The sequence below is a fragment of the Lampris incognitus genome, chromosome 21, assembly GCF_029633865.1.
Source record: "Lampris incognitus isolate fLamInc1 chromosome 21, fLamInc1.hap2, whole genome shotgun sequence".
Lineage (NCBI taxonomy): Eukaryota > Metazoa > Chordata > Actinopteri > Lampriformes > Lampridae > Lampris > Lampris incognitus.
This window is the reverse complement of record NC_079231.1, coordinates 450,001-472,804: the sequence shown is the minus strand read 5'-3', so window position 1 is coordinate 472,804 and position 22,804 is coordinate 450,001. Positions and strand designations below refer to the sequence as shown.

The 22,804-nt window shown below is 41.9% G+C and overlaps 1 protein-coding gene across 2 annotated transcripts in view; it reads left to right on the top strand.

Annotated features, from left to right (window-relative positions):
* The window catches only part of LOC130131332 (formin-like protein 2), a 214,405-nt gene that overhangs the window by 57,022 nt on the left and 134,579 nt on the right, over window positions 1-22,804 (top strand). For both annotated transcript variants that reach the window (XM_056300987.1, XM_056300986.1), the window contains exon 9: window positions 22,039-22,132. In XM_056300987.1, coding sequence (XP_056156962.1) covers window positions 22,039-22,132 — 94 coding nt within the window. The remainder of the gene's footprint in view (window positions 1-22,038; window positions 22,133-22,804) is intronic.

Here is a 22,804-nt window from a genome sequence, read left to right as displayed (position 1 = left end):
ATCCTCATGTTGGTTTGTTTTATAGCTGATTTATCCTCATGTTGGTTTGTTTTATAGTCTGATTTATCCTCATGTTGGTTTGTTTTATAGTCTGATTTATCCTCATGTTTGTTTGTTTTATAGCTGATTTATCCTCATGTTTATTTGTTTTATAGCTGATTTATCCTCATGTTGGTTTGTTTTATAGTCTGATTTATCCTCATGTTGGTTTGTTTTATAGTCTGATTTATCCTCATGTTGGTTTGTTTTATAGTCTGATTTATCCTCATGTTTGTTTTTTTATAGCTGATTTATCCTCATGTTGGTTTGTTTTATAGCTGATTTATCCTCATGTTGGTTTGTTTTATAGCTGATTTATCCTCATGTTGGTTTGTTTTATAGTCTGATTTATCCTCATGGTGGTTTGTTTTATAGCTGATTTATCCTCATGTTGGTTTGTTTTATCGTCTGATTTATCCTCATGTTGGTTTGTTTTATAGCTGATTTATCCTCATGTTGGTTTGTTTTATAGCTGATTTATCCTCATGTTTGTTTGGAATGCAGTGCTGGCCTAAGGTTGGTTGGTCTTAGTATTTGTTAAAGGGTTAGTGAGTCTCAGAACCAGCTGCTTCAGGGGACTTTTTTCGGGGTACAGTTCTTGGGTTTTCAGAGCTTTGAAGTGCAATGTATTTGTTGGGCTTGTATTTAAGTCCATCCAGAAATGCAGAGATCTTTTTTGTACATGTATCAATAATGGAAACCGGCCTAATTCTGCCCTACATGCGTTGTTGGGTGTTTTCCTTTATATTTTCAGAATCATTCTACAGAATTCAGCATGTAGGGTTTCTGCTGCATGCTTGTCCCATCTAGTGTAGCTGGAAAGACTGAGTGGACCCCATACTTCACTTCCATATAGCGCAATGGGCAGAATTACACTATCAAACAGTTTGCACCAGATGTAGATTGGTTTTTCAATATTAAAGAATTTATTTTTAATTGCATATAGAGCTCTGCCAGCTTTTTGTTTTAGCTTATTCACTGCCCTACTGAAACTCCCCAATGCTGTAATAATTAGACCAAGGTAAGTATACTGCATCGTATGCTCTGAGGTGATGCTACCTAGAGTCAACTGGTATCTATTTTCCTGACATCTGGGCTTCTTCTGGAAGATCATTACTTTTGTCTTTTTTGGATTTATTGCCAGGGCCCAGTGCTGGCAATAGTCCTCAAGCAGGTGTAGTAGTTGTTGTAGCCCACTTTTGGTTGGTGACAACTGCTTTATGCAGATGATCTACATCTGCATAAAGCAAAAACTTTACTTCCATGTCATACAGGGGGAGACCTGGGGCTGCAGACTGTTCCAGCTGTGCTGCCAGTTCATCAATATATATACTGAACAGTGTTGGGCTAAGTTCACAGCCCTGTCCCACCCCTCTATTCTGAGTGAAGAACTCAGTGTCTTTGTCTCCAAGCTTAACTGCACATTTGTTGTCCGAATACATTGACTTTATTATGTCATATACTTTACCCCCTACACTACTTTGTAAAAGTTTATAGTATAGTCCTTCATGCCAAATAGAGTCGAAAGCTTTTTTGAAGTCAATAAAACAAGCAAATATTTTTCCATTTTTGGTTTGATTCACATTTTCATTTATGAGGGTGTGTAGGGTGTAAATATGGTCCGTAGTCCAGTGATTTGGGAGGAAGCCAGTTTGACCTTTGCTCAGGACATTGTGTTCGTTAAGGAGGGTTAGAATTCGATTGTTCAAAATGCTATTAAACACCTTCCCCAGACTACTGCTCACACAAATGCCTCTGAAATTATTAGGATCCAATTTGTCTCCATTTTTATGAATAGGCGTTATAAGCCCTTTGCTCCAGGTATCAGGAAAATATCCCGAACTTACAACGATGTTGAATAATTTGAGTACTGCCCTTTGCAGCTCAGGTGTGCTGTTTTTAAGCATCTTGCCTCTGGTGCTGTCAAGGCAACAAGCTTTATTGGGTTTTAAGGATTTGAGCTTCTGCTCCAATTCTTCTTGTGTTATTGGAAAATCCAGTGGGTTTTGGTTGTCTTTTATAGTGCGTTCGCGCAACTGTGATTTCTGTTTGATCGGATTGTAATTGGAATTTGAGTGTTCTTGTTGGATTTCCGAATAGATATGTTCAAAATGATTTTTCCAAATTTCTCCATTTTGGATACGCAGGTCTTGTGGATTTGTAGAGCTCAAATTATTCCACATTTCCCAGAATTGGTTTTGATTCAGGGAATGTTCTATTTCCTGTAGGGTTCTATCTACATGGCTTTGTTTTTTCATTCTTAATGTGTGTTTATATAGTTTTAATTTTTCGCTATATTTCTTTCTTATATCCATATCTCGAGGTTGGTAGTGTTTCAGGTTTGACAGTTTACGCAGTTCCTTTCTTATATTTTTACAATCGTTGTCAAACCATTTTTCATTTTTAGGTTGTTTCTTTTTGTTGTTGTTGGTCCTTGGTAGGACCATATTTGCTGCCGTCTGAAAGATGTAATTGATTTCATTGACAGCTTGGTTGGTATTGTCCTTATTAGTTTCAAACGGTTTGTTAATGAAGTTAGTAATCATATTAAGTAATTTGAATGAGTGTAGGATATTGATACATTTTTCTGCACTGTCTGGAGCCCATCTGTAGGTCTTATTGATTTTGAACAGCTTGCTGGGCTCCTCTATAGGCATTTGAGTCAGGTTAATAGTTTTGAAGAAAATCATAATTTGGTTATGGTCAGAAAGAGGAGTTTGTTGTCTGACAGTGAATGCGTTGAAGGAGGTGGGGTCCATGTCAGTTATTGCATAGTCAACTACACTAGCTCCAAGACCTGAACAACATGTGAACCTTCCCAAAGAGTCTCCTCTAATCCTGCCGTTAAGCGTGTACAGTTGAGCAGTTAGCGATTCCCCCCGTGGTGCGGGAGATACGGGTTCGCGTCCTGGCTGCGGCGGTTCCTGCAGTTGCCCCCCCGAATTCGCTACATTGGTGTCAGAAGTGGGATACGCACGGACACGCTTCCCAAAGGAGGGGGGTAGTGTAACGTGGATGGATAAGTAGACACGTTAGCCCTTGGCTAACTGGTCGGACCCTTTAGTCAAGCGGTTAACGATGTCGCTTGCGGTGTGGGAGCCCCAGGTTTGCATCCTGGCTGTGGCGATTTGCGGGGACGCGAATCTCGAAGGAAGGGGGCAATGTAACGATCACGGATGAATAGGCTTGGTAGCCCTTGGCTAAGGGGTCGGACCCTTTAGTTGAGCAGTTAGCGATGTCTCCCGTGGTGTGGGAGATAAGGGTTCGTGTCCCAGCTGCGGCAGTTCCTGTGGTTGCCCCCCCAAATCCGCTACATTGGTTCTCTCTCTCTCTCTCTCTCTCTTTCAAATTCAAATTCAAATGTGCTTTATTGGCATGACAACATTCTCATATTGCCAAAGCATTAATAACATACAATACACAATATTTAATGTCATAACAAACAATACAAACAAGATAAGACAAAACAAACAAACACACAAACAGACAGACATGTATTAATGAAGTGATTTTAGTCCCTCACTGTGCCTCACTTTGTGGCAGCTGCTACACACTTTGCTGCCACCATGAACCTTGGGCTGTCTCACCTAATACGTAGGGGGCTGCCTGGGCAGAGTCAACATGTATTTGTGTTTGTGTTATTTGTGTGAACTTGGGGTGGTATTCTCTTCTGATATGTTTGTGTTTGTCACATGTGGTCAAGAAGTGGAGCTGTGTCTGCACCACTCCTTGACCACAATGAGACACAGCCCCTCTCTCTCTCTCTCTCTCTCTCTCTCTCTCTCTCTCTCTCTCTCTCTCTCTCTCTCTCTCTCTCTCTCTCTCTCTCTCTCTCTCTCTCCCTCCCTGTACCTATCTGGTCTCTCTGTCTCTCACTCTCGCTCGCTCTCTCTCTCTCAATTCAATTCAATTCAATATGTGCTTTATTGGCATGACATACGTTTGTGTACATATTGCCAAAGCATGTAAAACAACAACAACTCAACATAATGATTATAATAATAACAGCAACTCTCTCTCTCTCTTGCTCTCTCTCTCCCTGTACCTATCTGGTCTCTCTCTCTGTCTTTCTCTCTCTCTCTCTCGCTCTCTTTCTCTCTCTCTCTCTCCCTGTACCTATCTGGTCTCTTTCTCTCTCCCTCTCTTTCTCTCTCTCTCTCTCTCTCTCTCTCTCTCTCTCTCTCTCTCTCTCTCTCTCTCTCTCGCTCTCTCTCTCCTTGTACCTATCTGGTCTCTCTCTCACTATCTCTCTCAGTTCAGGTGGCTTTATTGGCATGAAAGGTTGTTCTCGTGTGTGTCCAAAGCTTTTGATACATTAAAATGTGTGTACACTGAAAAACAAAGTAGAAATAACAATAAGTGGTGATAATTAACATTAAAGATCTGCACAGTAAATGAACATTAACACACTAACAGATGGATTTGTATGTGTGCGTGTGTGTGTGTGTAAATACTATAACATTAATATTAGTTACATTTATAATAAAAATAAAGTATATATATATGTATATATACACTACCGTTCAAAAGTTTGGGATCACATTGAAATGTCCATATTTTTGAAGGAAAAGCACTGTACTTTTCAATGAAGATAACTTTAAACTAGTCTTAACTTTAAAGAAATACACTCTATACATTGCTAATGTGGTAAATGACTATTCTAGCTGCAAATGTCTGGTTTTTGGTGCAATATCTACATAGGTGTATAGAGGCCCATTTCAAGCAGCTATCACTCCAGTGTTCTAATGGTACAATGTGCTTGCTCATTGGCTCAGAAGGCTAATTGATGATTAGAAAACCCTTGTGCAATCATGTTCACACATCTGAAAACAGTTTAGCTCGTTACAGAAGCTACAAAACTGACCTTCCTTTGAGCAGATTGAGTTTCTGGAGCATCACATTTGTGGGGTCAATCAAACGCTCAAAATGGCCAGAAAAAGAGAACTTTCATCTGAAACTCGACAGTCTATTCTTGTTCTTAGAAATGAAGGCTATTCCATGCGAGAAATTGCTAAGAAATTGAAGATTTCCTACACCGGTGTGTACTACTCCCTTCAGAGGACAGCACAAACAGGCTCTAACCAGAGTAGAAAAAGAAGTGGGAGGCCGCGTTGCACAACTGAGCAAGAAGATAAGTACATTAGAGTCTCTAGTTTGAGAAACAGACGCCTCACAGGTCCCCAACTGGCATCTTCATTAAATAGTGCCCGCAAAACACCAATGTCAACATCTACAGTGAAGAGGCGGCTGCGGGATTCTGGGCTTCAGGGCAGAGTGGCAAAGAAAAAGCCATATCTGAGACTGACCAATAAAAGAAAAAGATTAAGATGGGCAAAAGAACACAGACATTGGACAGAGGAAGACTGGAAAAAAGTGTTGTGGACGGATGAATCCAAGTTTGAGGTGTCTGGATCACAAAGAAGAACGTTTGTGAGACGCAGAACAAATGAAAAGATGCTGGAAGAATGCCTGACGCCATCTGTTAAGCATGGTGGAGGTAATGTGATGGTCTGGGGTTGCTTTGGTGCTGTTAAGGTGGGAGATTTGTACAGGGTAAAAGGGATTCTGAATAAGGAAGGCTATCACTCCATTTTGCAACGCCATGCCATACCCAGTGGACAGCGCTTGATTGGAGCCAATTTCATCCTACAACAGGACAATGACCCTAAACACACCTCCAAATTGTGCAAGAACTATTTAGAGCAGAAGCAGGCAGCTGGTATTCTATCGGTAATGGAGTGGCCAGCGCAGTCACCAGATCTGAACCCCATTGAGCTGTTGTGGGAGCAGCTTGACCGTATGGTACGCAAGAAGTGCCCATCCAACCAATCCAACTTGTGGGAGCTGCTTCTGGAAGCGTGGGGTGCAATTTCTCCAGATTACCTCAACAAATTAACAGCTAGAATGCCAAAGGTCTGCAATGCTGTAATTGCTGCAAATGGAGGATTCTTTGACGAAAGGAAAGTTTGATGTAAAAAAAATCTTATTTCAAATACAAATCATTATTTCTAACCTTGTCAATGTCTTGACTCTATTTTCTATTCATTTCACAACATATGGTGGTGAATAAGTTTGACTTTTCATGGAAAACACAAAATTGTTTGGGTGATCCCAAACTTTTGAACGGTAGTGTATATATACACATACATACATACATACACACAGTGTAACATTAGTACAGTAATCGGTGTATGTGTGTCTTGTGTCTGTGTGTGTATATGGGTGTACCATGTTTTTCTATCCTAATGGGGACCAAATGTCCCCATTAGGATAGAAAAACCAGAAACCACCTACCATGTGGGGCCATTTTATGGGGCCCCACAAGGAAAGGGTCTGTTTTAGGGTTAAGACTTGGTTTTAGGGTTATGGTTAGAATTAGGGTTAGGTTAAGGTTAGGGTAAGGGTTAGGGTTAGGCATGTAGTTTGTGTGGTTAAGGTTAGGGTTAAGGGCTAGGAAATGAATGTAGTCAATGGGGGGCCCCACAAGTATAGATTTGTGTGTTTGTGTGTGTGTGTGTGAGTGTGTGTGTGTGTGTGTAAGTAATATTATAATATTAACATTAGTGACATTTATAATAATAATACAAATAAAATAATGAATGATACACTATGTATATGTAGATATATATGTATGTGTATGTGTATGTATATATATAGTATAACATCAGTACAGTAATAGATGTATGGTGTGTGTGTGTGTGTGTGTGTGTGTGTGAGTAAATAGGTGTGTTGTGGTGTTGTGGTTGTGTTCCATCACTCACTGTCCCTCAGACTGCAGCAGGCAGAAAGGAACTGTGCCGCAAGTGTAGCGCACTCTGCTCTTTCCCCCAAGAGTAGTTTGAGTGTTTCTGCATCAGGAAGGTGGAGTAAAATTGGGCAGAAGTGGTTGAATTGAGGGAAGTAGATTTTTCTGATGTGTATCTATTGTTCACATGTGGTTGTGAGGTGCAGCTCTGTCTCCACCTCCCTCAGAGAGCAGTGTTGACACAGCCGATCATCAACAGGTAGCCACCATTTTCAATGGCCAGGCTGTGCTCACTGAGTCTGTACTTTGTCAAGGTGGTTCTCAATGTTGTGTCAGTTAGCCTGGTCAGATAATCTGCCAGTGTGTACTGTCTGTTTAGGGCCAGATAGCACTGCATGTTGCTCTGTGTTTGTCTTTAAGTGTTCCAGTAGGTGATGTCATGTTGTTTTTGATGTGTTATCATTTGGTTGACTCTAAGTGGTTTTGTATCAGTGTGTTGGTCTTGAGGCTGTGGGTGGCAGTATTGTTTAAATGTGTTATCATTTGGTTGACTCTAAGTGGTTTTGTATCAGTGTGTTGGTCTTGAGGCTGTGGGTTGTCAGTGTTGTTGAGTGAACTAAGTCTTGAGGCTGTGGTTTGCCAGTGTTGTTGAGTGAACTAAGTATTGAGGCTGTGGGTTGTTTGTATTGTTGAGTGACCTAAGTCTTGAAGCTGTGGGTTGTCAGTATTGTTGAGTGAACTAAGTCTTGAGGCTATGGGTTGTCAGTATTGTTGAGTGACCTAAGTCTTGAGGCTGTGGGTTGTCAGTATTGTTGAGTGAACTAAGTGTTGAGGCTGTGTGTTGTCAGTATTGTTGAGTGAACTAAGTCTTGAGGCTGTGGGCGGTCAATATTGTTGAGTGAACTAAGTCTTGAGGCTGTGGGTTGCCAGTGTTGTTGAGTGAACTAAGTCTTGAGGCAGTGGGTTGTCAGTATTGTTGAGTGAACTAAGTCTTGAGGCTGTGGGCGGTCAATATTGTTGAGTGAACTAAGACTTCAGGCTGTGGGTTGTCAGTATTGTTGAGTGAACTAAGTATTGAGGCTGTGGGTTGCCAGTGTTGTTGAGTGAACTAAGTCTTGAGGCTGTGGGTTGTCAGTATTGTTGAGTGAACTAAGTCTTGAGGATGTGGGTTGTCAGTATTGTTGAGTGAACTAAGTCTTGAGGCTGTGGGCGGTCAATATTGTTGAGTGAACTAAGTCTTGAGGCTGTGGGTTGCCAGTGTTGTTGAGTGAACTAAGTCTTGAGGCAGTGGGTTGTCAGTATTGTTGAGTGAACTAAGTCTTGAGGCTGTGGGCGGTCAGTATTGTTGAGTGAACTAAGACTTCAGGCTGTGGGTTGTCAGTATTGTTGAGTGAACTAAGTATTGAGGCTGTGGGTTGCCAGTGTTGTTGAGTGAACTAAGTCTTGAGGCTGTGGGTTGTCAGTATTGTTGAGTGAACTAAGTCTTGAGGATGTGGGTTGTCAGTATTGTTGAGTGAACTAAGTCTTGAGGCTGTGGGTTGTCTGTATTGTTGACTGAACTAAACATCAGGACCAGCTGGCAGAGGGGACTCTTCTTTGCTCATAGCTGTTCCAGCAGATTCAAGTTCTGCTGTAGCCCTTGGACAGTGGGCAACACCAGGACCTGGTCATCTGCGTAGAGCAGGAGTTTGATTTCTGTGTCATAGAGGATAAAACCAGGTGCTGCAGATTGCTCCAACTTAGTGGCCAGTTCATTAACATATATGTTCAATGGAGTTGGGCTTAAGTTGCAACCTTGTCTTACCCCGCGTCTCTGGGTGAATTAATGTGTTCTCTTGTGGCCAATTTTGATGCTGCATTTATTGTCTGTATACATTGATTTAATTATGTTGTATGTTTTACCCCCTACACCACTTTCAATAACTTTATAAAAAAAGACCTTCGTGCCATATTGAATCAAAAGCCTTTTGGATATCTATACAGCAGGCATATATGTTTTCATTTTTTTGGTTAACATGTACGTTTGTCAGTTAGGGTGTGTAGGGTGTAAATGTGGTCCGACGTTCTGCAGTTTGGAAGGAGTCCAATTTGACTTTTACTCAAGACATTGTGTTGAGTAAGGAAGTCTATAAGTCGTGCATTAATAATGCTACAAAGAACCTTCCCCAGTTTACTGTTCACACAAATGCCTCGCTAGTTGTTGGGGTGGAATTTATCACCTTTTTTATAAATGGGGGTAATGAGTCCATGATTCCAGATATCAGGGAAGAAACCTACACTCAGAACCAAATTAAACAATCTGAGGAGAGCCAAGTGGACTGTTTTACTGCAGTGTTTCAGCATGTCATGTAGGACAGCACCAGGCCTGCTGGATTTATTTGGTTTGAGAGTGTGAAGTCTTTCCTTCAGCTCCTGCTCAGTTATGGCAGAGTCCAGTGGGTTCTGATTCTCTTTTATAGCCAATTCAAGTTCATGTCATTTTCTTGGATATGATTTTGATCAGAATTTGTACTTAATGGTATTGTTTCGTACAACGTTTTAAAATGGTTAATCCATATGTCTGCACTTTGTGTGGCCAGTTCTTCTGGTTTGTCTTTACTGAGTTTTTTAGTTTTCCCAGAAATTGTTTGTGTTTATGGACTCTTCAGTTAATGTCCGTTTTTTGCGGGTATATTGTTCCTTTTTGGTTCTGAGTATATGCTTGTGTTGCTTTAGAGTTTCACAGTAATGAAGGTGTAAATCCACATTGTTTGGGTCTCTATGTTTTGATTTGATAACTTTTTCGGTTCTTTTCTCATAATTTTACAGTCCAAGTCAAACCAGTCGTCCTCTTGGTGTTGTGGTTTGTTTGTTGATTGTTGGAGTTGAGCTGTTTTTGCAGTTTTTCCAAATATGTAATGAATATGTTTCACCGCCAGACTGATGCCTTCCTTACTGTGAATGTGGTCATGTCCAGAAAGCTGTTTAATAGTGTTTGGATGTTTTGACTGCTGGTTGCTTTCTGGAACTCTTCTGTGCTGTTTTGGGCCCGTCTGTATGATGTAGGAAGGTTGAACAGCTTGCTGGGCTGTGTGTGGTGAGGTTAGTGTCTGTCTTTTTGAAGAACAGGGTAATTTGTCTGTGATCAGACAGAGGGGTCAGTGCTTTAACAGTGAATGCTCTGAAAGAGGAAGAGTAGGTCTGTGACCATGTAGTCAACAGTACTACTGCCAAGAGGAGAGCAATAGGTGTTTCTTCCCAGAGTCCCCTCGTAACCTACCACTGACAGTGTACAGACCCAGGCTTCGACAGAGCTGCAGGAGGTCCTTCCCGTTCTTGTTTACCTGTGGGTCAGAGCTGTTTCTAGGGAGATTAGTGACATTTTTAATTTAATTGTGACCCATTATGTGACTATTACCTTTGTCAGTATTGAAATCGGGTAGGGAGCCTGTTCGAGCATTCATAGCTCAACATGTCATCACGTCCCCCTTAGCCTGGAACCTGCAGATCTCATCATGGAGGTTAGAGAAGATGTCCTCATCAAAGTATGGGGAATCACTTGGATGAATGTAGATTGCACAGAGGAATGTGTCTTTTTGTGCGTTTGTTTTCTCTTTCTTGATTTTCAGCCAGATGTGTGATTTCTGCATTTTAATTTTTGTTATAAAATTTGTAAGCTCTGCCTTATGCCAAATTATGGTTCCTCCTGAATCTCTTGCCTGTTTAATTGAGGGGTGTTTGGTGGATGATATTATGATTTCTTTGTCGTCTGGGGGACAGTGAGTGATGGAGTCTGGTTTACACCAAGTCTCCTGAAGGATAATGATGTCTATATCGTCCATGTTAGTTTTGAACTCCAGGGTCTTACTTTTACACCCAAATATGGATGATTTAATTCCCTGGATATGCCAGAGTGCAATAGATAGTGCATTCATGAGTGTAAAATCAATTTAAGAACAAAAACCAAAACCAAATTAACCATTTTAAAACTGAGATAAACAGTGTCAAAGACAGGTATTTGGTAGGAACTAGGATATTTAAGCTTATAGTTCAGCATTTATAGCAGACTGCGTGCACTCACTATGCTTAGCCCATCAACCTGGTGCATATGAGGCTGAGCAGCTGTTTGCTCTCTCCCATGTCCGTGTTGCTGGCTCTGGCTGTTCCCTTCAATGCTGCGGCATAGCTGTACTGCTCCTGCTGCTGAGCTGGACTCTGCTGCTGGGGGGCTGGGCCGGGCCAGAGGGATCTTAGCGGGGGGTACACATGTCCTCCTGGTGGCGCTCTGGATCTGGGGCGGCTGTGCTGCTAGAGGGCTGGGCCGGGCTGGAGGGGTCTCAACTGAGGGTACACATGTCCTCCTGGTGGCGCTCTGGATCTGGGGCGGCTGTGCTGCTGGAGGGCTGGTCCAGGCTGGAGGGGTCTCAATGGAGGGTACACATGTCCTCCTGGTGGCGCTCTGGATCTGGGGGGGCTGTACTGCTGGAGGGCTGGGCCAGGCCAGAGGGATCTCAGCGGGGGATTCACATGTCCTACTGGCGGTGCTCTGGGTCTGGGGGGGCTGTGCTGCTGGAGGTGTGGTGGTTGCTGCATGATGCAGTCTCTCGGGGGTATGAGATGTAAAGGTCATCTGGGTGAAGGCTGGAGCATCATCTGCTAATCTGAGGGGGGCCGTCTGGGCAGCGTCCAAAGGCAACGTCCTTCAGCTCTCTCTCTCTCTCTCTCTCTCTCTCTCTCTCTCTCTCTCGCTCTCTGTCTGTCTGTCTGTCTGTCTGTCTGTCTGTCTGTCTCTCTCTGTCTGTCTGTCAGTCCGTCTCTGTCTCTGTCTCTCTCTCTGTCTGTCTCTCTCACTCTCTCTCTCTCTCTCATAATGCTAGCGGGACAGTATGGCCATTGTTGGAGGTGAGACTTTCTCGCTCTCTCTCGCATTGGCGTGGAGTTTGAATTGTTTGCTGTATTTTTTTCCGGATGTTCTACAGTATTCTTCCGTTGTCCTGTGTGCATGATCAGGTAAACTTTATTACTACATGTACCGAGTGTTCAGTTGTTTTGTCCGGTTGTTTTCAGAAAGAATGGCATCCTCCGAGACGCCACTTCTGTCCATCCGTCATGGGATCTGGATAGTCCCACCGGAGCCCAGCGTGATGGTGGAGGAGGTTTTGTTGGCCGTTGGAGAGCACGTTGGTCATGGTCTACTGTTTGCTTCCAGGATGAACAAGGTTGTGGTGGTGTTTTGAAGGAGGAGCGTCATATTAGTGAGATGATGGAGAGGGGTGTAGTTATCAGGGATATCTATACTACTGTTTCTCCATTGTCGGTTCCCTCTACCAGAATCACAATGTCGGGAGTTCTGCCATTTATCCCCAGCGAGCTGTTGTAAAATGAGCTGTGGAGGTCTGGTAAATTTGTCAGTGGTTTCACAACTGTCCATCTCAGATGTACAGATCCGAAGGTAGAACATGTTAAGTCACTCAGGAGACAAGTATTTATGTCTCTGGACTCTCCAACACAGAGTTTGGAGGATTCCTTTAGAGTTAAACTCGGTAATGGCTCGTACATGGTGTATTCTAGTTCGGGGCAGGTGAAATGTTTTGAGTGTGGTGATGTCGGCTATAAGCGCTTCGCACGTCCGCAGAGACAGCAAGCGGAGAAAGAAACCGCAGAGGCTAACATCCTGCCCCCTGATCATGTCTCCGAGGCGGGGAGACGAGAACAGAGTCAGTCGGAGGAACAGCCTGCTCCACCGGTTGTAGATGAGGAAATAGGCTCTCGGCCAATGACCTCGGAGCCGGGGGCAGAGCTTGCAGAGACACTCGCAGCTGAACAGGCAGCTGCATCCAGCAGCTTGGCAGGGACTGAGGATGTGCTCAGTGGTAAGGGACACAGTGTGAAGGGTGGAGGTAGGCCTACTGAAGAGAACACAGAGTGTGGAGGACAGTCCCTGTAGCCAGGTGACAGGTGAGGCTGAGGACTTGGATTATGAATCAGAGTCTGATGGTGTGTCAGCTGGTGAAACATCAAACCACAGCACAGATCTATATTCTCTGGAGGACACAAATGATTTTTTGATGAAACTTTTGGGAAGTCAGTAAAAGTAAAAGATTATTTTAATGATACAGAGAAGTTCATTAGGACTGTTGGTCATCTGCAGAAATGGGCTGGTGTTGAGCTGCTTGATGAAAAAAAAAACGTTTTCGACATAAGAAACGCATCACAGCCTTGAGAAAGGCAGCAAAGGGGAAAACTGTAAGAAGGAAAAAGTTGTGAAATAAATTATGATCCTGCATCACAGGGTGCTTTACTCTTTTCTGGTTCATGCTGGTCTGTTTCTGTCTCTGTCTTCTTCTCTGTTCTACCCATCTCGTACAGGGGCTCAGAGTTGGATCTCTTAACATTAATGGTGGGAGGGACAGATTTAAGAGGGCTTTAGTGGCTGAGGTTGTGAAGCAGAAAAAGCTAGATGTGTTTTTTCTGCGGGAAACTCATAGTGACCAAACTAATGAGATAGATTGGGGTGGTGGTGGGAGGGGTCATATGCACTCAGCCATGGCACCAACTTTAGTGGAGGAGTAGCAGTGTTACTAACTAAAAGGTCTAATCCAAGAATTGTGTCATCTGTGGAGTTAGTTAAGGGGAGGTGTCTGATTGTAAGGATAGAAACTGAAGGGTGCCCTTTCTGCTTGCTCAATGTCTATGCCCCTATTCAGGGAGCTGACAGATTAACCTTTCTCAGTGTTTTGAGGGATGAGCTGCAGAAGTTGATCAGGAGCAGCTATTCATAGGTGGGGACTGGAACTACACCATTGATTTCACCATGGACAGGACAAGTGAGGAACCACACATTCAGTCACCTGGTAGCATAGGCAGAATAGTTCCTTTATCAGATTTACTAGATGCATGGAGGTTGAAACACCCCACTGTTAGACAGTACTTATGGGTCAGGGTGAGCACTACCATGGTGAATGCAGCCAGGTTAAATAGATTCTACATTTCAAAGTCACTGGCATCCAGCCTAGTTAGTAGCTCCATTACTCCAGTTGGCTCTACTGATCACCATCTCATCACAGTAGATTTGATCATTTCTCCTGAGCAAAAAGTTTGGTCATGTTGGCATTTCAACAACAAGTTGTTGCAGGATAGCATTTTCTGTCAGAGCTTTGAACAATCTTGGGACTGCTGGCAAAGTAAAAAAGCTGATTTTGATTTGCTGAGGCAATGGTTGGAAGAAGGTAAGGCACAGATTTGTGTCTTCTGTCAGCAATATACATCTCAGTCCTCTGCTAGTATTAAAGTAGCAGTCCAGGAGCGGGAGGACAAAATTAAGAACATTGAGTGTGTTCTGAATAATCCAGACATTGCTACCAATGGCCTGCTGCAAGAAAAAGACTGGAGCTCAGGAATTTCATGCAGGAGAGAGTGAAAGGAGCCCTCGTTACTTTCGAATGAACACTTTAAATCTCTATTGGGTAAGGCAGATCAAAATGACATCAACACAAGTGATCCTTTCTTCAACCATAAAGTGGTAGAAAATCTACCAATCAGAACAGACCAATTTGATATGGAAGAGCTGGGAAAGTGTTTAAACAAACTTAGTAAAATGAAGACTCCAGGCCCAGACCAGATTCCAGCCATCATCTGGAAAAACCCACTTTTCCACGAGCAGTTACTCAAATTTTGCAGTGAAACGAAAATGGGTAATAAACCAAAAGGCTTCTCAGTTTCTTATATTCTCCCTCTGCCAAAGAAAGGAGACCTTTCTATTCCGTCAAACTGTAGAGGTATCACACTATCTGCAGTAGCTTCAAAAATATACAACTCAATGCTTCTGAACAGAATAACAGTTCATATCGATCGTATTCTAAGACTACACCTCAGATCCTGGCTCTAAGAATTATTGAAGAGTTTAGAATATGCAAGAGAAAAGCAACCATTATTTTTGTCGATTTTTGCAAAGCATTTGACAGTATAAACCAGAAAGTAATGCTGCACAGTCTTCTAAACTACTGAATTCCATCAGAAATCATTCATGAAATTGCCATTATGTATGAAAATGCTTCCAGCTACGTGCAAACTGCAGACGGTCTCCAGACTACTGTTGGAATACTGCAAGGGGACACTCTTGCACCTTACCTCTTTGTTGTAGTCGTCGATTACATCCTGTGACAATCAGTTGATACAAAGAAGAGCAGTGGCCTGGATGTTCAGCCAAGTAAGACAGTCAGAAACCCAAGCAAGTTTCTCACAGACCTCGACTATGCTGATGACATAGCTCTAACAGCATCACTTCTTCAAGGAGCCCAAGAGCTATTAACCTGTCTTGGAAAAGCTTCAGTTAAAGTTGGTCTCAGTATTATTTCCAAAAAGACCATGTACGTGTCAATCGAGGACACAATACGCAAACCAATCACGCCCGGTAATGGAACACCGCTCAACGAGGTCCCTGACTTCAAATATCGCCGATCTTTTGTTGTCGACAGGAAGAAATATTTAATGTCAAGGAAAGGACAAGCCTGGAATGCCTGTAATAAATTACATCATACATGGAAGTCTGACATCTCTGACAAGACAAAACTAGCATTCTTCAGAGCATGTGTTGAAAGTATCCTACTTTATGGGTCGGAGACATGGACAATGAAAACAAATCTTCAGGCGACTTGATGGAACATGCATGCGCCTCCTTATGAGAGTTAAGAACATCTCCTGGTGGGAGCACAAAACCAAAGCTGAACTCCACGGTTATACACCATCTATCTCAACCACAGTTGCACAGAGGACAGCACGTTTTGCAGAATTTTAAAATCGATTCTAGTTTTGACGGGGAGCCGATGCAGAGATGTAAGAACAGGTGTAATGTGCTCATACTTTTTAGCTCTGGTGAGAACACGTGCTGCCACATTTTGAATTAACTGTAGTTGGAGCACAACTGATTTTTGGAGGCTGGTGTATAGTCCATGACAGTAGTATAGTCTACTTGTTATAAATGCATGGATTAATTTATCACAGTCTGATTTTGATAGAAAGCCTCTTAGTTTTGAAATGTTTTAAGATGGTAGAAGGCTGATCTTGTGAGATGACTTATGTGGCTCTTAAACTTCAGATCACTGTCCATGATTACACCCAGATTTCTAGCTTCACTTTTACACTCCAGAGACAGAGAGCTGAGATGAGCTGCAGTTGTCTCTGTCTCTCAGTCTTTGCACCAAAAACAAGTATTTATGTCTTGTCTTTGTTCAGTTGTAAAAAGTTCTCTGACATCCATAGATTAATATTGTCAATACACTGGGTTAGGGAACGTATGGGATCTAGGTCATCAGGAGCTCGGGATATGTACAGTCGTGAATCATCTGCATAATTATGGTAATTTATTTTGTGTTTCTGTATAACTTGTGCGAGTGGGAGCATATAGAGATTAAATAGTAATGGTCCAGGAATCGAACATTGGGGTACCCCACACATTATACCCACTTTGTCTGAGGAAAAGTCTTCAATAGATACAAAGAACTGCCTGTCCTGTAGGTCTGTTCTAAACCGGTTGAGAACCGGGTCAGAGAAGCCGATCCATTTTTCTAATCTCTCTAGCAACATGTCATGATCAATGGTGTCGAAGGTGGCACTGAGATCCAGGGGCACAAGAACAGATCATTTTTTAGAATCTGTGTTCATATGCAGATCATTCACAACTTTGATAAGTGCTGTTGCTGTGCTATGGTGAGATCAAAAGCCTGATTGATAAATGGCTAAATGTTTTTTCAAGTATTTTGCTGAGGAATGGTAAGTTGGAGATGGGCCTGTAGTTGGCAATAGCTGTCGCATCAAGGTTGCTGTTCTTCAGAAGTGGTTTAACGACAGCTGTCTTAAGTTCTGCATGAAATATACCTGCCTGAAGAGAGTCGTTAAAAGTTCCAAGACATCATATGCTAAGCAGTTAAAAACATTTTTAAAAAATTTGGTAGGGAGAGAATCCAAGCAGCAGGTGGAGGACCTGAGCTGCTCAACCATATTGTCTAGACTTTTATTAGAGTGTCAGTGAGACATGGCACCAGTGACATTTCTGGAGAACTGGAGGGTAGGTTCATTACTGGATCTTGAGGCACTAATGTTCTGTCTAATGGCAATAATTTTGTTATTGAAGAATGTAACGAATTGCTCACATTTTTCAGTGGACAGCATCTCTGATGGGTTTGGAGATGGTGGATTAATAAGTTGATCAATAGTAGAGAAAAGCATTTTACTACTGTTGATTTTTTCCATTCATGATTTTAGCGAAAAAAGACGATCTGGCCTGTTTAATTTCTTTGCTGTACTTGTTCAGTCTATCCTTGTAAATGTCATGGTGAACCTGAAGTTTAGTCTTTCCCCACTGTCCTTCTGCTGGCAACACTCTCTCTTAAGCTGCCTAACAACCACTCCATTTCTCAAGGGGGCTTTTGGTTTTTCAATGTTTTTAGTTTTAACAGGTGCAATGTTGTTAAAGATATTTTGTATTTTTAAGTTGAAGTTGTTTACAAGATCCTCAGTTTGTGATGCCATGAAGGGTGACAACTCATTTACAGTTTTCTTAAAGGTTTCAGTTGTATTATTGTCAATGAAGCATTTTTTTTTATCATTCGTGTGCTCTTCTGTTGTACAGGAAAAGCAGATACATCAAAAAATATACAACAGTGATCTGAAATCGCAGCATCCATGACACAGGGTACAGTAATATTAAGTCCTTTTGATATTACTAAGTCTAGAGTAAGCCCCTTAATATGGGTGTCTCCAGAAACATGCTGAGTGAGGGTAAATGCCTCCAGTAAGTGAATTAGGTTTCTAGCACTGGGGTCTGTTTGATTGTGAACATGAACATTAAAATCACCTAAGATGATGAAGTAATCATACTCAGTGGAAACCACAGACAGTAGCTCTGAAAATTCATCAAGAAAGCCATGTTTAGATTTTGGTGGTCGATAGACAGTAATTATTAAAATCATAGCATTACAATGTATAGAAAAACCAAGGTATTCAAAAGACTTGAATTTCCCGAGGGGGATTTCCTTGCAGCTATAGGAATCAGAGAAGACAGCAGCTATTCCACCGCCTCTCTCATCAGATCTGGTGGTATGGATGAATTTGAAGCCAGGAGGTGCAGACAGGTAAAGTACAACAAGACAGTCAGGCGGGTGAAGGAGGACAAAAGGAGGCAGGTGAGGGACAGGAGGCTGCAAAACAGAAAGAAAACTGTCTAAGTGAAAGACCTGGAGGATGTAGTGGGAGTAGTGTTGTCACGATACCAACATTTTTGTTTCAATACCGTCACCAAGTCGTGAATTTTGATACTTTTTTTTAAAAAAGGGGGAACACTCTCAGATTGTGTTTTGTTTCCAACGTGGAAAACACAAACTTTTAGAACAATGAGAACAATAAAATAAAGCAATGGCATTTAATGTAAAATGACAATAATCTGGGTTAACTAAAATAGCAGCATAATCTCAAACTGTTGAGTTACCTCTAACCTATCCTAAATCTTGGCTGTGTAATTTTTTTTTTTCTTGGTCAAGAAAAGTATTGTCAACTCGGCAATTGAGCTTTATCTTAATTCTGAACATCTTTTCTTTGTCACAATTCATAATAGATTTCATCCATTATCCAAACTGCTTATCCTTACTCAGGATCGCAGGGATGCTGGAGCCTATCCCAGCAGTCACTGGGCGGCAGGCGGGGAGACACCCTGGACAGGCTACCAGGCCATAGATTTGTATCTATTAAAACAATAAGAAATTACATTCAACACAATGAGATCTATGACAAAAATTAGAACATTAATAGCCCAACAAATATAGCAACATAAGTGGCTTGAATAGTATTCTGTCACTACTCAGCCTAAATCACAGTCCTAGGGTGGCTGGCTGTTTTTCATTTGTTACTCAGGCCCTTTGCCTTGTTTAGATTTTTGGCCAAGAAAACAAGGGTGTCTACATTTTCTTCACTCAGGAAACTTCCACACTCAAGAAAGTCCTTGAGGGGAGGTCCTACCTTTTGCCCAGGTTGTGTGCAAGGTTTCTGAACCCAGCTCTCTCAACTAAATATAGTGTCACTTGGTCCATACAGATGAACTGTGCCGCTGCCCTATTGAGCCTTTTAGAAACTTTGGACTCCTTTGAGTACTGTATATGCTGCTCCAAAACAACTTGGATGGTAGGTTGCTTCTGAGTAGGCAAAGTCACTCTCTGAGCCAGAGGCACTAGACTTATGTAGTTGGAAAAAAATGGGTTAGAAAATTTATGGTGATGAATTTGTTGTAGCAGAGGGCCTAATTAGTTGGTGAGATAACATACCTAGAAAAAAATTTGATGAGGTCATGGAAGGAGGAAAGGATTCCAGTGGAGTTTTATAGAGTTCAGGAGGAAGATGGGTGAAGATCTTTTAATAGTTTATAATGAGAGTTTTAAAGACATGGTGCTACTGCTAAGCTGCAGGAGAGTGATAATAACTGTCTTACCAAAGAAAGCAGATCTATAAGAGATCAAAAACTGGCATCCTGTGTCTCTTCTCTGTACGGACTATAAAATCCTGTCCAAAGCACTGGCCAACAGACTAAGAGAGGTGATTGACTCAGTAGTTTAGTAAGATCAGACATAGTGTGTACCTGGTAGGTCTATTCTGCACAATGTCCTTAATTTCAGATATCGTCGACATCTCTAGTTCTTTGGGCTTTGAAACTAGCCCCATTTCTCTAGACCAAGAAAAAGCTTTTGACCAGGTTGAACACCTTTACCTTTGGAAGACTTTGGACAATTTTAATGCCAGCCCAGGCCTTATAGCTATGATCAAGGTTTATACCAGGACATTGAGAGTGTACTGAAAATAAATGAAGGTCTAAGTGCCCCTTATAAAGTGTGTGTGTGTGTGTGTGTGTGTGTGGGGGGGGGGGGTTAGACAGGGCTGTTCACTCTCAGGGATGTGGTATTCATTGTCTGTTGAACCCATGTTATGTAAAGTAAGGGGTAGCATTATTGAAGGTCTGTTTTTAAAGGATCTCAACAAAACATTTTATCATCTTATGCAGATGATATCATTGTTTTTGTCAAAAACCTTGGCGAGATCAGAAAACTGGAGAGAATAGTTAAAAAGTTTTTGGAACCATATCAGCTGCAAAGGTCAACTGGAAAAAAAGTGAAGCACTGGCAGTGGGGAGTTCGGGGGGGGGTCTGCCCAGTCTACCAGGGGGGTTGACATGGAGGAAAGATGGTTTAAAATATCTTGGAGTGTACCTTGGCAATGAGACCATAGTCAGAAGAACTGTGAGGGTATGGTAGCGAGAGTAGATGGAATGTTAAATAAATGTAAATGGCTGAAGCCACAAATGTCCTTTAGAGGCAGGGCACTAGTCATTAACAACCTGATAGCTTCTGCTCTGCAGCATAGGTTGGCCTGCAAGGAGCCACCTAAAGGTCTAACACCAAAAAATACAAGCAATCTTAGTGGGGTTTTTTCTGGGACAAGTTACATTGGGTCCCCCAGAGTGTGTTGTTCTTACCAAAAGAGGAGGGGGGCAAGGTCTAATACACATGTAAAATAGAATAGAGAATAGCTACATTCAGATTACAGTTTGTACAGAGCTATCTTACAGGTCTAAAAGATGTTCTTTTGGAGACATGTGACAAGCAGCATCTTCAGAACGACAGCTGGTCTGGGTTTAAACACTGCATTGTTTTTGATAGATTTTTTTTAAAACTATGTGAATTACCTCCTTTTTATAAAGCACTTTTTAAGACATGGAATTTATTTAAATAAATTCCATGTAAGAAGAGCCTCTCATTAATGGGGCCAGAATGGATGTTCAAGACAGCACAACACCGGGTCTCACCAGCATACTATGCCCCACTGGAGTGGTCACTCTGAGGAGAGTAGTGGATATAGCTGGTCCTGGACTGACCGACACCCAGGCTGTGGCTTCTCTTCTCTGGCAGAGATCTATTTGACAGACCAGGAACATTTTAAATATGTGGTTTGAGAGACTGATGGAAGAGGAGGTGAAGATGCTGCAGGAGTACAGTGGTGGAGTGGACACTCCAATTAAAATGATCCATTTCCAGAGCTGGGCTTTTTTTTTGCTTTTTTTTTTTTTTTCCAAATCTGGGTGGATTCTCAGGACCCTTATTAAATGTGATTGACTGTAAATATGTGAATATGTACACAGTTAAAGGAAAAACCGTATACTTGTTGCGTGAAAGCTCTGAACAAATGTAAACTGGGTGGGAGAGTTGACACTGTGAAGACAAGAACTAGATGTGGGCAGTAGTGTGAAACCAGTATGGAGGGTTGAAAAACCACCTCTAAAGAAAAAGACTGGTGATTTACAGTGGAGGAATGGACATGGTGCCATTGCAGTAAATAGTTTTAGCTCTGTGATCAACACCACAGTTTCAAGTGAATGTCCATTTTGTGGAGAATTAGAGACTGTTTTTCATTGTTTTTACTGATGCAAAAGGCTAACCTTTTTAATGCACTGAAGAATGTTTTTAGATAGTTTGGTGAGAGATGGTCGAAGACTTTCCTCATTTTGGAAGTTGGCTACAAAAATCTGACACGTCTAAGTGGCAACTACTAAATCTGATAGTAGGGGAGGCCAAACTGTCAATCTGCAGTAGCAGGAAGAACAGAGTGGAAAACAGGACAGGGCAGGAAGTACTTCCCTTTTTCATCTCAGTGGTCAAAGCCAGTCTGGGTTGATTTTTAATTTTTTTAAAGGAATGGGTGATTTTATCAAAAGGTAGGTGATGAAATTGTTGTTCTATTTGTTGTACAGTACTTTTTTTGTCATGGTGTGGCAAAGCCTGGCCCGAGTGGCTAAACTGTGGGAGGCAGACTCAAGACTTTTTATATAATACAATTGTTTACAGGGCGTAGCGACATGTAAAGTGGAAGAATGAACAAAGCAAACAAACAAATTACTGTTAACTGACCAAAACTCAACTCACAACAATTGAGCTTGAACTAACATCTCGTGCACATGTCTACACCCTGACGTCCTACAGCCCCCTAGCAACTCCAAAGCTACTGCTTAAATACTCCCATTGAGTTGATCAGCAGTACCTGAGTTGAGGCTGCTCCACTGTGGCAAGGAAATCCAACACCTGGAAATGATTAGGGTTGATGACGGGACAAATGGTGTGTTCTCAACCACTTTGTCACACACAGAAAACAGGTTTGGGATTTTTACACGTTTTTTAATAAAGTTTTTTTTAAAAAATCTCTCTCTCTCTCTCTCTCTCTCTGCCCCCCCCCCTCCCCAGGACAAAGGCTTTAGTATTGGAGTTATTGGCAGCAGTGTGTTTGGTGAGAGGAGGTCATGAGATCATCCTGGCTGCCTTTGACAACTTTAAAACAGTAAGATTCTTCTTCAACTCAACTACAGTACCAACACCTAAGCTACAGTACCAACACCTAAGCTACAGTACCAACACATAAACTACAGCATCAACACATAAACTAAAGCATCAACACCTGAACTACAGTACAACACCTAAGCTACAGTACCAACACCTAAGCTATAGTACCAACACATAAACTACAGCATCAACACACAAACTAAAGCATCAACACCGGAACTACAGTACAACACCTAAGCTACAGTACTAACACCTAAACTACAACACCTAAACTACAGTACCAATGCCTAAACTACAGTATCAACACATGAACTACAGTGCCAACACCTAAACTACAGTATCAACACATGAACCACGGTGTAAACACAAACAACAGCATCAACACCTGAACTATAGTATCAACACCTGAACTACAGTACTAACACCTAAACTACAACACCTAAATTACAGTATCAACACCAGGACTACAGTGTAAACACAGACAAGAGTATCAACACCTGAACTGCAGTACCAACACCTGAACTACATTATCAACACCCGAAATACAGTATAAACACAAATGACAGCATCAACACCCGAACTACGGTGTAAACACAAATGGCAGCATCAACACCTAAACTACATTATCAACACCTGAACTACAGTACCAACACCTGAACTACATTATCAA